Source organism: Aphelocoma coerulescens, chromosome 1 (assembly GCF_041296385.1).
Source record: "Aphelocoma coerulescens isolate FSJ_1873_10779 chromosome 1, UR_Acoe_1.0, whole genome shotgun sequence".
Taxonomy (NCBI): domain Eukaryota; kingdom Metazoa; phylum Chordata; class Aves; order Passeriformes; family Corvidae; genus Aphelocoma; species Aphelocoma coerulescens.
The window spans coordinates 2651006-2667805 of record NC_091013.1 but is presented as its reverse complement, the minus strand read 5'-3'; the positions used below and the strand labels follow the sequence as shown (position 1 = coordinate 2667805).

General features: G+C 48.5%; 2 protein-coding genes across 7 annotated transcripts in view; one reads left to right on the top strand and one right to left on the bottom strand.

The window, feature by feature from the left end:
• The first annotated feature begins 263 nt into the window (after positions 1-263).
• On the top strand, positions 264-15063 carry VPS26C (VPS26 endosomal protein sorting factor C). The gene is made up of 8 exons (XM_069011065.1): positions 264-364; positions 4089-4232; positions 5922-6071; positions 7773-7853; positions 9704-9778; positions 10625-10775; positions 11073-11225; positions 13719-15063. The coding sequence occupies exons 1-8, from the start codon at positions 308-310 to the stop codon at positions 13799-13801; spliced, it is 894 nt and encodes a 297-aa protein (XP_068867166.1). The 5' UTR covers positions 264-307; the 3' UTR covers positions 13802-15063.
• Positions 14999-16800, bottom strand: part of TTC3 (tetratricopeptide repeat domain 3) — a 43211-nt gene continuing 41409 nt past the window's right edge. For 5 of the 6 annotated variants that reach the window (XM_069010515.1, XM_069010603.1, XM_069010688.1 and 2 more), the window contains one exon: positions 16041-16775. In XM_069010515.1, the coding sequence (XP_068866616.1) occupies positions 16521-16775 (255 nt within the window). In that variant the 3' untranslated portion in view covers positions 16041-16520. Of the gene's footprint in view, positions 16776-16800 lie in introns of all 6 variants that reach the window. The other variant, XM_069010777.1, reaches the window with a different exon arrangement.

The following is a 16800-nucleotide window of genomic DNA, read 5'->3' as shown; positions in this document are numbered from 1 at the left end:
TGCGTATGGCGGTGACGGCCCTGCCTACAACTCCCATCGGCCAACACGGCGCCCCCCGCCCGCAGCGGGCGCTGCCGGCGCGCAAAGCACGCCGGGATCAGTAGTTCCCAGCGGTCACGACCTTGCGTCATTCACCCCGCCCCGGCGTTGCTATGACAACCGGGACAGTGGGCGGGGCCGCGCGGGAAGTGGCGTCAGCGGCTGGGAAGTGACGGGCGGAGGACCCGGATGTTGTGGGGGCGGGGCTCCCGCTCTCCCCACCCCCCGCCCCGGGTCACGTGGTCGCGGCGGTCACGTGACGGGAGCGATGGGCACGGCGCTGGACGTGCGGGTGAAGCGGGCCGGGAAGGTCTATCGCGATGGGGTGCGTCTGTCGCGATAGTCACCGCGGGGCGAGCGGGGAACAGCGGGGCACCGCGCGGGGCGAGCGGCCAAGGAGGCCAGTGGTGCTCTGGGGTGCATTGGAAGAGCATTCCCAGCAGGTCAGGGTTATCCTGCCCCTGTGCCCAGCCCCGGAGGCACCTCTGGGGTGCCGTGCCCAGCTCTGGCTCCTCAGCCCAGCAGGCCCAGGGAGCTCCTGGAGCGGGGCCGGCGGAGGCTGCGCAGCTGAGGAAGGGCCTGGAGCAGCTCCGTGCCCAGCACAGGCTGAGGGAGCCGGGGCTGCTCAGCCTCGAGAGGAGCCCCAGCTGAGAGGGGCCCTCAGCCCTGGGTGTCCCTGGCTGCAGGGAGGGCTCAGGGCAGGGCCCGGGCTCTGCTCCGGGGCCCGGCAGCGGCACCAGAGCCGCGGGCAGGGCCTGAGCCCGGCAATTGCCCTGCACAGGAGGCAGAACTGCCTTCCATGGAGAAAAGGTGGCAGAGCCCTGAAACAGCTGCCCAGGGAGGGCGTGGAGTCTCCTCTGGGACATCCCAAGCCCACCTGGACGCGTTCCTCTGTCACCTGCTCCAGGTGACCCTGCCTAGGCAGGGAGTTGGACTGGATCATCTCCAGAGGTCTCTTCGAACCCCACCTATTCTGGGATTCCGTGAGGGTCTGTCGGGGACACTCGGGGTCTGTCGCGACCCGGCCCGGCCGCGGGTCCTCGCTGGGCTCCGGGGCCGTGTCCTGGCCCGGGCTTCCCGCTGGGAATGGCCCAGGACCGTCCTTGGCAGCGGGGATTGCTCGGGAAGCGGAGTCGTTCGCCCTCTCCTGTCGGTGCTGCCGCGGTGTCGGCGGCTTTCCCTGTGTCCCAGAGCTTTCCCTGTATCCCTTCCTGGAGCTTTTCCCCTGCTCCGAACTGTCCCTCTGTCCGTGCCCGGAGCTTTCCCGATCCCGGCACGGCTTCCCGGTGGCCTCCCGTTACCAGCAGGGGCAGAGCCCCGGGCTTTTTGGGCGTTGCCTTTGGAATTAAGTGTTGCTTTTTGTCCTTCCCCTTTTCCTGGGTACCGCTGGAAGACCCCGACCCCGCTCTGCAGAGGCCGATGTGGCTTGAAAGGGAAGGAATATTTTTAATTTTTATCACTATTTATCTAGAAGTCCTGAGTTGTTCAGCAGAACTGTTCAGGTGTCTCTTTTTTCCTTACCATCCGGCCACACATTTGTATCACAAAAATCCTTTCCATCCACCGAAATTCCATTTATTGAATGATTTTAATGCTGGAAAACTGGATTTGAATGGAAGGGCATACAGCATCTGTCCTAAAATTGTCAGATTATCTAGAGAATGGCTTTGGCAAAGCTCAGTTATTCCCTTTAGGAATAGCTCCATAGTGATAAATACAGTCTGTGTCTCACTTTCACATCATTTTGTGCATAATAAAGTTATAAATTATTAAGACTTTGTTTATTTATCTATTTCAGTATCTCACTGCTGTGTCCATTTTCAGTTTGACTGAACTTGACTTGCTTTATATCACTTTTAGCTGGATATGGTTTGTTTTCTTTTTAATATGGGAAAGGGATATTCCCTCTGTTTTAAGCTGAAATTAGGATACTTCTGGTCAGTCAATCTGTCAGTTTTGTTTGTAGCTTCCAATTAACTCCACGTGGAAAGGTTTCTAATTTTAGTTCATTAAGTGGGCCTGGAATTTGTAAGCCTTGAGATGAAAACACAATGATGAAAGAGCTGTACACCAAGGAATCCAACATGGATTTTTAGTAGGAATCTTGTAGGGACAGCAAGGAATGGAAGGGACCTTAAAGCCCATCCAGTGCCACCCCTGCCATGGGCAGGGACACCTCCCACTGTCCCAGGCTGCTCCAAGCCCCAATGTCCAGCCTGGCCTTGGGCACTGCCAGGGATCCAGGGGCAGCCCCAGCTGCTCTGGGCACCCTGTGCCAGGGCCTGCCCACCCTGCCAGGGAACAATTCCTGCCCAATCTCCCATCCAGCCCTGCCCTCTGGCAATTTGAAGTCATTCGTCTTTGTCCTGTCCCTCCATCCCTTGTCCCCAGTCCCTCTCCAGCTCTCCTGGGTTTCCTTCAGGCCCTGCAAGGCCACCCTGAGCTCACCCCAAAGCTTCTCCTCTCCAGGCTGAACAATCCCAGCTCTGGCAGCCTTTCCTCCCAGCAGAGCTGCTCCATCCCTCTGCTCATCCTGGAGCCTCCTCTGGCCTCTCTCCAGCAGCTCCACATCCTCCCTGTGCTGGGCCCCAGGGCTGGGGCAGCTCTGCAGGTGGGCTCTCACCTGGGCACAGGGACAGAATTTTGAGCTGGTTTTTGGTTTCTGAAGAAATATTGAAAAAAAAATTGATATTTAACTTCAAGTCATCCTTCCCCTTCCTGCTCCCAGGACGTGCACCCTTCCCACGTGGAGCTGTGTAGGCAGCAGCTCTGGAATGGGTTGTTGCTGTGTGACAGGAAACTTCTCCTTTGTTAAAGCAGTTCAGACGTTCACAGTTGTCCTTGCTTCTCATAGTTGAGCTGGACTCATTTTTTAAAGCAATAACCTAATTGCTGGTGCTAATTAAGGCCCTTTAGCAGAGCAGTGCAGAATTTAGGTCAGCTTTTCTTCGCTGTCCTTTTGTGCTCGCGCCTCCTGTTCCGGTATTTCCCACTTGCTGCATATCCTCTTTCCAGGCTCTCAGGATGTCAGCTTTGGTTGGGATGTGGATGTTTTCCTGCTGTTCAACCCCCCTGACCCATTTTTGCCATCCTGCACCACCAGGAAAGACAAAAATCTGCCAAAATTCCCAGTCTCCTGGAGAGATCCTGGTTTGAACTGGTCGGGCGCAGGGTGAGCAGTCGGGATTTTCCCATGGTTGGAGGGAGCTGTTCCTCAGGGCCTGTTTGCCTGGGGAAGGAGCAGGAGAGAAGGTTTATCCCCAGGGGACTCTCCAGTTCTCCATCACCTGCTGCCCTTTCCAGGTGGGAATTTTTCAGGATTGAAGCGGATTCTCCAGTGCAGGAGAAGGGAAGGATAAAACATGGAGTGTGTGAAGGGAGGTGTGTGTTGTTCTCCTGCAGTTCATCAGTTTTTCAGTGTTAAAAAGTCTGAGTTGACACTTTGAGGAGGCAGCGTTTTTGTGCAGAGGATATTTTGTGGACAGCACATCCTTCATGGGATGAGTGTCAACATTCCTGGAGTCACACAGCTCCTGCCTTGCATTCAGATTCACTTTGAAACTGTTTCTTTGTGTTCATTTTTGTATTTTAAATCTCTTCTGCTCCACTCTCGAGGTGGATCTCACCTTCAGCTTGGCCATCCCTTTTCCAGTTGTGCCTTCTCTTCCCTCTCCTGTGGCCAACCATCCCAATTTTCATACAGCAATTCCTCCTCAGAGTTTATTCCAACACATCAAATGGAACTTGGCTGTTAGCAGCTGACCCACTGAGAGGGTTTTTCATCTTCCTGGACAGGAAAGTCTTGAAACTTTGGGAAGAATTTGAAGCTCAGGTTAATACTTGTCAAGAGGAGGGTGATATTTTTAAGGAAAAACCAAAAATGCAGAGCTCTCATCCTAAATTCCTTCATCAGCGTTTGTCTATTCCTGACAAGGTTACACCATTCTTTGGCAACAGGGTTTTTTTGAGTTTGGAGATCAGTTCCACACTGTGTGGCTAACAGCTATGAAAAAATGGATTTAAACAGATGTTTTCCTCTTTCCTATTAGGAAATTCTTTCTGGAGTGGTGGTCATAACCAGTAAGGACACGGTGCAGCACCAGGGGATCTCCTTAACCATGGAGGGCTCGGTGAATCTGCAGCTCAGTGCCAAAAACGTGGGCGTGTTTGAGGCCTTCTGCAACACTGCCAAGGTAAGACCTGCACAGGTGAATATTTTTAACACAAAAACCTCTTTTTTTTCTCAAGAAACCTTTCCTTGATGGCTCTAAGGTGGTCAGAGCTGTTCATGGTGTGGAAGTGATGGAAAGCTCAGCTTCATCTGGAGATCACAGAATCCCAGGATGGGTGAGGGTGGAAGGACCCTGGTGCCACCTCCCTGCTCCAGCAGGGCCATCCCAGAGCACAGGGCCCAGGGTTGTGTCCAGATGGCTCTGGAATATCCCCAGGGAGGGATAGATGAGGACCTTTTGGGGAAGGAACTTGCACTGATGGGAGAATTTTCTTTCAGGCTGAAACACACTGCCATAAATGGTTAAAAAGGGTTAGTGGATGATGCATTGAAGGGCTGGGATTTAAAGGAAGATAATGAATTGTGTGATGTTATTTAATTTGTGTTAAAGTGACCCGGTTGAACTGGACTTTGGTGCCAGCTCAGTCCCTATCACAGTAATTCCTGTGGGGGCCATGGAGGGGTTCCTGGGCATGAGACAGGACTTACCCAGATTCCTCTGCAGAGAGTGGGACTGCAGAGCTCCAGGAACAGCTCTGTGCTGCTCCCCAGGTTTGGAACTGTGGGGTTTGGATCCCAGCAGGGCAACTTATCCCAGGCTACACAGGCTGTGCTGATGGGAGCAGGGCAGGCTGTGTCTGGAAGCAGCTACATTTGGAAAACAGTTTGGTTAAGTTAGGATGGCCTTGAATCAGGGAATCACAGAAGGTTTGGGTTGGAAGGGGACCTTAAAAATCATCCATTCCCACCCCCTGCCATGGGCAGGGACACCTCCCACTGTCCCAGGCTGCTCCAAGCCCCAATGTCCAGCCTGGCCTTGGGCACTGCCAGGGATCCAGGGGCAGCCCCAGCTGCTCTGGGCACCCTGTGCCAGGGCCTGCCCACCCTCCCAGGGAACAATTCCTGCCCAATCTCCCATCCAGCCCTGCCCTCTGGCACTGGGAAGCCATTCCCTGGGTCCATCTCTTGTCCCCAGTCCCTCTCCAGCTCTCCTGGAGCCCCTTCAGGCCCTGCAAGGGGCTCTGAGCTCTCCCTGGAGCCTTCTCTTCTCCAGGTGAACACCCCCAACTTCTCCCAGCCTGGCTCCAGAGCAGAGGGCCTCCAACCCTGGGACCAACTTAGGGGCCTCCCCTGGACTGTCTCCAGCAGCTCCACTTCTTTTTTGTGTTGGGAGCTCCACAGTTGGGGAAAATAATGGTAAAACTACAGAGAGAAAAGAAATGTCATCTCCAAGCCACGTCCCCAGTCAGACCAGAGTTAACCCTCATTCCAGGGAGAGCTATCCTAAATAATAACAAAGTTTAGTGTGAGAAGGGGCCAGGTGGAGGTGGGAGCAGACAGCTCAGTGCTCTGCTGCACAGGTTTGGTCATTCCTGCTGCTGTTGAGGGTCATAATTTAGGAAATGAAGCTCCACTTCCCAAAGCTGGAGATGCTCCTGTTGAGCTCCCTGAATATGTTAGTGTGATGCACCCAAAAATATAAATTGTTCTCTTGAGCCAAGTATTAATATTTCTTTTCATTTTAAAGAAATATCCCAGCACTGTGTGTTTCAAGAGGTCCCTGGGATTCTGGAAATCCAGGAATTCTGTTAAGAGTTTAGATGTTGGTTCTCTGTCTCAGCCTAAACCTCTTCAATATTTATCCTTGCAGCCTATTCAGATTATCAACAGCACCATTGAAATGGTGAAACCAGGGAAGCTCCCCAGTGGCAAGACAGAAATTCCCTTTGAATTCCCACTGCAAATGAAGGGCAACAAAGTTCTGTACGAGACATATCACGGAGTCTTTGTCAATATCCAGGTGAGGAAGTCTTGTCTGGAGAGAAAAGAGGAACTTTTATCTGCACAATGTGTCCTAGAGCAACTCTCAATCCATGCAAATGGAGGATGAAGTTTGGTGGTGTTTTCTTTTCACACTGACTGAGCCTTCCACACTTTTATCCAGTAAATCTTTCAGGAATGATGGCACAAACAAGATGTTTTGCCTGAAATACCTCAGCAGAACAGCTGTCACCTAAATCTGAGCCATCCTGATGTTGTAGGCAACTTTATCCATTCCTTTCCTGAAAAAAAAAAAAAAAACAGCACCACAGTGTGGTTTTATTCCAAATAAATGTGGAATTTCATAATGAAAACTCCAAGTGTTGAGAGCAAAACAAATCAGGAATTGTTTGCTGGGGAGAGAAGGAGTAACATTCTCTGCCCAGATCTGTATGGAATACCTGCTTGGACACTATCTTGTGGAAATACAGTTTTGAAATTTGATCTTTTTTGGTTAAAAACTGCCTTACCATATGTGGGTTGGTTTGTTTGGGGGATTTTTGGTGGGGTTTTTTAGGGGGAAAGTCTTTCTTCAGCCATCTCTTGAAGGTAAATACTGTGTTAGACAATGAGGTTTTATGTCACTGGAATTAAAAAAAACAACCTAATAAACTAAGTCACCCCCCAGTAGCCTGTCAGAAGTAACTAAAAGAAAAAAAATCCCTTGTTTTTTGTCTATATTTGGATATTTTTTAAATCCTTTCCATATATTTGCTCAGTTTTGGCTTCCTCCCTCATGTAACAGCTGTTGTTTGTGGTAGGGATGTCAAAAATGGTGCAGCACTGGTTGAGTTACTTCCCATATCCCAAATAACTTACTGTGATCAATCAGTCACTTTGAGGTGCACTTCAATGGGGAATATTTGTTTTATTTTCTCATTCCCTCTCTCCTTTGTGTACCTTTTCTTGCATAAAATGCCATTAAAAATTAATGATTTAGATCTCAGCCAAACTTTGAGAGTCCTGCTCTCCTGAAGAGGGAAATGTAACACTGAGGGGCTGATTAAGAGACACTTCCTAAACCTCTGGGCAGTTTTAACTGAGCCTCTTTTTCTTGATTTAGGGATTAGTTGTGGGTTCACACTCTCTTCTGATGCAGAGACCTTTAATCAGACACTGCTGGGGGGTCGTGGCCATGAACCAGAAGTGAGGAGCCCAAATCCCTGGGCTGAGGGAGGAATTAAAAATCCAACAAACTAAACAAGAAATGCCCCCATCCCAGCAAATTCCCTGTCCTGTTAGGACACTGAGAGGCTTTGTTGGAGATGCTGAAGTGTAGGATTACTGGGATAACCAAGGTCTTCCTATTTTTCAGCCACTGGTTTATGGCTCCTATTTTAGGGCAGGCAATTGGAAGCAAATTCACCTTGTTGCCTGATTTTAGTGCAAGCTGCTGCTTTGAGCTCAGCTGTGTGGCTGAAGAAGTTCTGCATTAAATATCCCAACAACTGTTCCCACTGTAAATCCCACGATAAAATCAAAATTAGAAGGGCTGTGAATATGTCACATTGAAAATCCAAAGTAGGGTGAAAAGCAAGACCATGATCACCCTTAAGTGGATATAACAGCAACAACACACTGCACAGAGGCAGAAAGGAGGTGAAAAGTTGGGAAAGATTGAGGAAATCTGAATTAAGGCTCTTGTTTTTTTTTATTTTCCTGTGTCATCCCATTCCCCCAGTACACCCTGCGCTGTGACATGAGACGCTCCCTGCTGGCAAAGGACCTCACCAAGACTTGTGAATTCATTGTCCACTCCCTGGTGAGTGTGGTTTGTGTTCATTTTGCAGTTAATTCATTTATTTGGACTTCCCCCCCCCGCCCGCTTCACTTAAAGTTTGGTAATAAGGGAAAAAAAAACCCAAATAAACCCCATGGAAATTGTGATATTGAGATGAGGGATCATAGAAGTGTAGAATCAGAATATCTGAGTGGGAAAGGATCCACAAGGATCATGGAATCCAACTCCTGGCCCTGCACAGGACACCTCAAAATCCCCCCCTGTGCCTGAGAGCTTTGTCCAAAATGTAGGAGTAAAGGAAATCTGCCCCAAACCAAAACCACCCCGAAGAGCTGTTGCTTCTGATTGGAAAAACCCATCCCTGTTTCATTTTAAAGGACAAAGAGGAGTTGGATTTTCAGATGTTTTTACAGTGCCCTGAGTTCTCTTTATTCATCCTTTCAGTTCTGAGACAATGGGGTGCTCACATAAATACGATGTCATTTCTCCAAACACTGTTTTGAATTATCCCAGGAGTTCTCAGCCAGAGGTTCCAGGCTCCCACAGTCCTGGAAATGGGAGTTGGGTGCTGAAAATACCTGATTTCTGTTCTTCACATGAGGAGTAATGAGTTAGAGCCCTGACTCAAAATACCACAGCTGGGTCTGCATCAAGGTGGAAATCATGGAATTTTCAAGGTGGGAAGAGCCCTTCAGGACCACCCAGTCCTACCATCACCCCAAACCCTGTCCCCAAGGGCCACATCCAGACTCCTCCTGAGCACTCCCAGAGACTCTACCACTTTCCTGAGCAACTCATTCCAATGCTTGACCATTCCTGCAGGGAAAAATTGCTTTTAATCCTAATCCTTGTGGGAGGAGGTTGGATTCCCAGAAATGCTTTGCTGGTTGTTCCAGAAGTTCCTGTGTAGGGTTTGGGGTTGGTTTAGATTGACCTGTACCTGTCCTGAGCAGCTGAGGACAGGACAGACCTGATGAAATGTCCCTTTTTCCATCTACAATGTGCTGGAACATCCTGCTTGTATCATTCCTTTGAACTCTAACAGGACAGTAAATATCAAAACATTTAGTGTCACTCAGGACTAGTGGTGGAAATGGGACTTCAGTTTGAAAGGATCTTTTTAAAAGATTTAGTTTGGTGTTACAAACAAGTTTCCTGTTGGTAAGATTTCAGTATTTTCTGAACTATGTGATGCTACATTTTATTGGGCCATTATTACATTTGTAAGTGAGCCACACTTGTCAGAGGAGTGACAAATCACATCTCATGCAGTTTTCCTGGGTTTATTTCTCGTTCCCACTACAGCACTTCTGAGCTCACAAGTCAGTAAATCATGAATCTCTCAGTCAGGGTGAATTAATGAGGTTTTACTGAACATATCATTCTCACTGTCAGTGCTCAATGTACCATTTCCCTTAAGCTTGTTCTGTGCCAGAATTTGTCATTTTGGGAAAATGCAGCCAATCTTTTGCTAATCTCTTCCATCTTGCAGCTGGGCAGCAGCAGCTATTTCGAATTCTTGAGCAGTGAGGGCAGATCCTCACTGAGAGTTCCAGATCAGCCCCTTGCTGGTGGAGAACAAGAGGGAGGCAGAGTTTTTATAAAGCAGGTTTGAAGCCATGGACACAAGTTCATTTAGAATCTCCCCATCCCAAACTGAATAATGAAAGGAAACATTCCAAGGGATGTGTAAAATGAAGTTATTTGTACATACAGAAATGGGAAATTGAACTTTTTTTTCCCTCTCTGCTTGAGATGGGGAGTGTATTCCTGCTTTTCCAGGTGGTTTAGGGCAGCCAACTGTTGTGGTTTCTAATATTGTCTCTGTGTTTTGGGGATCAGTTACAGTTTAACCCTTTCACTCCCTGCAGTCACAGAAAGGGAAGCTGCTGCCAAGCCCCGTGGACTTCACCATTACTCCTGAAACTCTGCAAAATGTTAAGGAGGTAAAAGGATTTTCTTATTATTTCATTTTAAAATGTAATGTTTGTGTGATTGAGTGAGACCAGAGGAGTGATTAAATTCTGCTTTGTAGATAATCAGCTCTTTTTTTTTACTTTTCCATTTTCTTTTTCACTTTTATAAGCAATCAAGTGATTCTGCCTCTTCTCCTGTACTGTGGTGACCAGTTGGAGGTGGAATTTTCCTCGGAAGTGGTTAAATATTTTTATCCCTTTGCTGAATGAAGGATGGGAGTGGAGCAAGGGAAAACATTTCTATACCATGTACAGCCAAGAGCCTTTAAAAATGTGTATTTTGAGCCTTGGTTATGTCTTTTTTCACAGCCCCCTGTGGCTTTGGGAAGCCTCAAGGAGGGCAGGGTTAGATGGGATATTGGGAAGGAATTGTTTCCTGGCAGGCCCTGGCACAGGGTGCCCAGAGCAGCTGGGGCTGCCCCTGGATCCCTGGCAGTGCCCAAGGCCAGGCTGGACATTGGGGCTTGGAGCAGCCTGGCACAGTGGAAGGTGTCCCCACCTCCTTCAGCACACGGTTCCAGCTCCTGGATGAATTCTAACAGCCAAGTTCTGTCAGTTCTTCCCAGGTGAAGTCCATCCATGGGGTGGATGGAGAAGCAGGAAGGAGGCATGTCAAGGGAGAAGATTGTAGAAGATATCCTGACAGAGACAGAAAGAATTAAGTTTAAGCTACGTGAGGAATTTCTGAACTCTTGAGTTCTCAACTTTGGAACTCCTGGAGAATTTCCTACTTCTCTTGATAATTTTCCATAAGGTTTTTTTTTTTGCTTAGTCTGCTCTTACAGTGGCATCTTCTCCTCCCTCCAATGTTTCCAGAGAGCCTCCCTTCCCAAATTCCTGATCAGAGGGCACCTGAATTCCACCAACTGTGTGATCACGCAGCCCCTGACGGGGGAGCTGGTGGTGGAGAGCGCCGAGGCGGCCGTCAAGAGCATCGAGCTGCAGCTCGTGCGTGTGGAGACCTGTGGTGAGCCTGTGTCCATGGGAAGGGCAGGGAGCAGGCTGCAGGAATGCCCTCCATCCCTTCAGAGGGAAGCAGGGAAGAGCATTAAAGAAATGCCAGAGCATTAAAGCCTTGCAGGGTTTGCACTCTGGAGCAACTCTGTTAATTTAAACCATCTCCACGATCCTTAACTCTGTGAAAACTTGCAGGGCACTTTTCCCCCCTAAATCCTGGTGTATCTCCATTGGAAATGGTGGCTGCTGCTTTGTCTCATCTCACCCCATTTCCCTCCTCTCCCTGTGCCCCTTCTGCCACGCCCAGGGTGTGCTGAAGGCTACGCCAGGGACGCCACGGAGATCCAGAACATCCAGATCGCCGACGGGGACGTGTGCAGGGGCCTCCCCATCCCCATCCACATGGTGTTCCCCAGGCTCTTCACCTGCCCCACCCTGGAAACAACAAACTTCAAAGTGGGTGAGTGGGGAGGCACTGTCATGGGAAATGAGTGTCCACATTCCCTTTAGATTGGCAGGGGAGGGGATAAATCTGCAGGAAGAGCCCTCTGCTTCCCTGAACCCTGCTGGATTTCAGACAGAGAAAATACAGCCCAAATACTTCCAATACAAACAGTTGTGCAGCCACTAATACTCCTGATAAAATTCCATGATGGACAGGAGGAGCAGTGGGATGCAGGTCACGTGATTAAACCCTTGAGTAAAATTCCTCCTTTTCCTCACCAGGGAGAACCCCTCTTTCCCTTTCCTCTCCTTTTTGTTTCCCACTCTCCTGCTAAAAGCCCTGGAAGCAGCAGGGTTGGTGTGGGTGTGACTTTCCTTATCTGCACCACGTGCTTCCTCTCCCTGCTGATTGTTGCCAAAACCCAACTTTTCTCTTAACAAAATCAGGGTTTTCCTCACTTGTTCAAATAAGTACTGCAAGAATCCACTTGGCTGGTTTGTATTTCTCCCCCTCATCCTGCTGGAATCTGTTGGCACGGAACCTGTGTGCAGTGATTTTCCCCAAAATAATAATATTCTTTATTTTTTTGCCATTTTTAGCTCTTGAATAGCAATTTGCAGTGAGATTTTCAGTTTATTTTGACTTCTGCTTCCCTTCATTTATTAACTTGGCCTGGCTTTTTGTTCTGTCTCCATTTAGGATTGATTATTGATCTGACATTGATTTTAGCTTTGAAGGACACAATGTAACATCTAAGGAGTAGATTTTCCTCTGGAATTTTTGTTCCACAGTTTGCAGGCCTGTTGTATTCCAGTATTTCATTTCCTAAGGCTGTTACATGCTGGAAACAGGGAATGGGTCTGTCCTGGCATTCTCCCATTCCATGCTTCTAAACACCATTGTGGTGGAGGTGTCTTTCCCAAAACATCTTGCTCTTTGATGTCTGAATCCTGTTTTCCAAAGGATTGCTTGCCACAATTTAGCAGTGATAAACCAATCCAGAGGAATCCCAAAGATCAGAACAAAGCAGGATTTTCTAGGAATGGTTCAAGGTCTGGGATGCCTGGTGGAGCTCCTGCCTCATCCTGCTGCTAGGATTGAGCTCCCTATGGAATTGGGGTGGGATTGCTGCTAGGATTGAGCTCCCTATGGAATTGGGCTGGGATTGCTGCTAGGATTGAGCTCCCTATGGAATTGGGGTGGGATTGCTGCTAGGATTGAGCTCCCTATGGAATTGGAGTGGGATTGCTGCTAGGATTGAGCTCCCTATGGAATTGGGGTAGGATTGCTGCTAGGATTGAGCTCCCTATGGAATTGGGCTGGGATTGCTGCTAGGATTGAGCTCCCTATGGAATTGGGGTGGGATTGCTGCTAGGATTCAGCTCCCTATGGAATTGGAGTGGGATTGCTGCTAGGATTGAGCTCCCTATGGAATTGGGCTGGGATTGCTGCTAGGATTCAGCTCCCTATGGAACTGGGGTGGGATTGCTGCTAGGATTCAGCTCCCTATGGAATTGGAGTGGGATTGCTGCTAGGATTGAGCTCCCTATGGAATTGGGCTGGGATGGCTGCTAGGATTGAGCTCCCTATGGAACTGGGGTAGGATTGCTGCTAGGATTCAGCTCCCTATGGAATTGGAGTGGGATTGCTGCTAGGATTGAGCTCCCTATGGAATTGGAGTGGGATTGCTGCTAGGATTGAGCTCCCTATGGAATTGGAGTGGGATTGCTCCTAGGGATTCAGCTCCCTATGGAATTGGGGTAGGATTGCTGCTAGGATTGAGCTCCCTATGGAATTGGAGTGGGATTGCTGCTAGGATTGAGCTCCCTATGGAATTGGGGTAGGATTGCTGCTAGGATTGAGCTCCCTATGGAATTGGAGTGGGATTGCTCCTAGGGATTCAGCTCCCTATGGAATTGGGGTGGGATGGCTGCTAGGATTGAGCTCCCTATGGAATTGGGGTAGGATTGCTGCTAGGATTCAGCTCCCTATGGAATTGGGCTGGGATTGCTCCTAGGATTGAGCTCCCTATGGAATTGGAGTGGGATTGCTGCTAGGATTCAGCTCCCTATGGAATTGGGGTGGGATTGCTGTTAGGATTCAGCTCCCTTTGGAATTGGAGTGGGATTGCTGTTAGGATTCAGCTCCCTTTGGAATTGGAGTGGGATTGCTGCTAGGATTGAGCTCCCTATGGAATTGGGCTGGGATTGCTGCTAGGATTGAGCTCCCTATGGAATTGGAGTGGGATTGCTGCTAGGATTGAGCTCCCTATGGAATTGGAGTGGGATTGCTGCTAGGATTGAGCTCCCTATGGAATTGGGGTAGGATTGCTGCTAGGATTCAGCTCCCTATGGAATTGGGGTAGGATTGCTGCTAGGATTCAGCTCCCTATGGAATTGGAGTGGGATTGCTGCTAGGATTGAGCTCCCTATGGAATTGGGGTGGGATTGCTGCTAGGATTCAGCTCCCTATGGAATTCTCTCCCTGTTTTTTCCCCCCTTCTCCCAGAGTTTGAAGTGAACATCGTGGTCCTTCTGCACGACGACCATCTCATCACAGAGAACTTCCCACTGAAGCTCTGCAGGATGTGAACACCCCCAGGAGAACCAGGGGAGGATTTACTGGGAATTCCTCAGAGGGAAAGTGGAACTTTATCTGTGCCCGACTCCTTCCTGTGGGTTCTTCTTGTGCTTTCACTTCCCTGTTAACCTGGCCAAGACTCTGCCCATCTGGATTTCCCAGTCCAGTAGCCTTGGCAGGATTTCCCAATCCTGCTGCATTCAACAACCATGTTTTCCCCATTTTTTCCTTGGGAAAATCCTGAAGGAATCATTCTGTAGCTTCCTGAGGCCTGTAGGAGTATGTAGCAAGTTCCTCTCTTGATGTAATTTTGTAATACTCATTCCAAAGTCCTCTGAAGACCCCTTATAAATCCCATTACAGCCATACTGGGAGAGCATGGGAATGATGCTATAATGAGAAATAAGGTCTTGGAAGGTCTAAAAAAATGGTGCTACAGCAGTGGAAGGTTGTGCTGTGGGATCTGCCCCAAGGTGGATGGGGAATGAATGATGGCAAATCCCACCAAGGAAATTTTAGTCCATTGGGAACAGGAGTTTGTGTTGGAGGAATAAATGAATGTGTTTGTGACTGCACAGCCTAAAGGAAGAGTAGCTCAGTAAGAAAGAACCTTCCCAACACAAACAGGTTGTGTGTGGGTTTTTGATGTTGTTTTAATGGAACAGCCACAACTTGTGGATTTTCTGTTCATTTTCCATGTGGGGTAGAGGCAGGCTCAGTCTGTATTATGGAAATTGGAAGTGTAAAGATGAGCACCTGAAAAGGCAGAATTAAGAAAACTAAGAAAAATCATTTCCTTTGGTTTATCCAGCAGCACTGCCGAGCAGGAGAATGTAATTCCAGTTTTGACCCTGGTGTTTTAGGGGAGAAACAGCTGAAATTTTTATTCCAATGTCTGAGGGAGGAAAATGCTGTTGACTGAAACTTCCCACTTTTCCCTAAGACCAGGGGATGGTACAGGGGGATTTGGGGAAGTGAAAGCCACTCCTTGGACTTTCCAGTCTGCTCCAGGAGTGCCAGGAGCTGCCAGCTCCTGCTGTCCCAAGGGATGTGGAAAGAGGGGCTGGCCTTGGGAAGAGCTGCAACCCCCCAAAATACTGGAGGCTGAAAAGGATTCCAGTGCTGGAATTTTTAGGCCCTAATTCTACAGCACACAGTAGTTACTCACCCCTAACTCAGACTGAGCAGAAATACTACACACAAACAACTTGTTGGGCTGCAGCAGTGATTTTATTTCTTATTCAAGTGGTAATTAATACACTGATGAACCACAGAGGAGTTTAAAATTTCAGCTGGAGGAGATGTGTGGGGAACAAGCGATCCCTGGACTTAGCCAAAAGCTCCTAATCCATATCATCCTCCCTGTATTCAGACAACAGAGTATTTGATTTTCACTTTAAGGTTCTCAGGCTCTGGCCCTCATCTTTTGGCTCTCTGGGACAAATTTGTCACTGTTGAAGGTGCTCTGGCCAGTTCAGACTTGGGGAAAGAGGGGGAGAACAATTCCCTGAGCTGTTGGAATTCTGCCCCTCCTGCTACTGGTGACCATTCCTGCACAAAATACAGAGGAAGTGTTGCTTAAAAATCCTTTTTTAAAATCCTTTTTTAAAATCCTCCTGACTTCAACAGACCAGCTCTTCAACAAGGGGGGAAATTCAAATTTCAACCCTATTTTGAAACTTAAGAATTGATCCACATGAATAATTTAGAATTCCAGTTTCAAAATGTTACTAAAAGTTATTATTTAAATGATTTGAATTCTCAGCTGTGGATTTATGCAGAGAGAGGAGCTGCAGGGATGAACTGCAAGGACCACAGCAGGCTTGAATCCTGAATTGTTTGTGCCAGTGGAAGGGAATGGTGTGGCTGTTCCAGTTCTGCTGCTCCATCCTTTGGGTCACCTACTTGTTTGATACTGGAGTAAATCTGAGGGAAAAGCCCCCTCTTCACAGGAATTACACACTGGCCTTTCAGATGACATAATTTGGTACTTTCAGTGTCCCTTAGCCAAAAATCCACCAGTTTTGTGTGCTGCCAGCCCTGAACTCCACAGCTTTAGGCAGAAGCAGGAGAAATCCTTGATCTTTGGGAGTCTGTGGCTCAATGCCAAGGGCCAAATCCTGAGGCTGTTCCCATTGCCAATAAACCCAGGGTTCTGTCCTGTCCCCCATCACTGGGGTTATGCTGCAGCCCTTTTGCATCTTAGTATAAAGTGTGGAGGTAAAAGCAGGTTCAGCTTTACTTGTTCCATGCAGGAAGCTCAGGGAAATCCTCAGGAAGCAGAGCATGGACACGGCAGATGGGGCAGGTGCTGGAATGCTGCTTGAGCCACGTTCGGATGCACTGCAGGGACAGGGAGAGGGTGAGAGGCAAAATCTGGGAAGAGGAGTCCAGCTGGAGGCTGGAAAGAATTGGCACTAATGGGGAAGTTCTTCAACAGGTTCTACACCACTGAAATTTGGGGTTGGAGAACTGTTCTCCTGCTCTAATCAAATTCGTTCTGCGAGAAGAAATCAGCGTTGAACAAAAAAGGTAAAGGGGAAAAGGCACAGACAGAAAGGTGGAGTTACTCCAGCATGATCCTGACTTCTTTACTCCATGAGTTTCCACTATCAGGTGGCAAAATGCAGGGTTTTTAGGGATAGCCCATTCCCTGAGTGTGCTGCCAACAGTCCCAACTAAATTCACTCTCTGAAGAATCATCTTCAATTCACTGATGAATTATTTTACTTAAACCACCTGAAGCTTTCTGACACAGGCTGTCTGTGGGGAAAGTTTTGGGGGGCAAAGACTGGAAAAGCAAATTGTGCCCCACTGTTTAAGCACTGAAGGGTAAGGGGAGGGTAAAGGGGTTGTTTTTAGGAAGTGGAGATCAGGAACAAGACCTGAACTCACCTCCCTGTGGAAGTGATGCCCACACTCGAGCTCACAGGAGTCTCTGCTCAGCTCATCGTGACAGATCGTGCAGGGATCCTCACTGGAGGCCTGGCCAGGAAAGGAATGCTCAGTT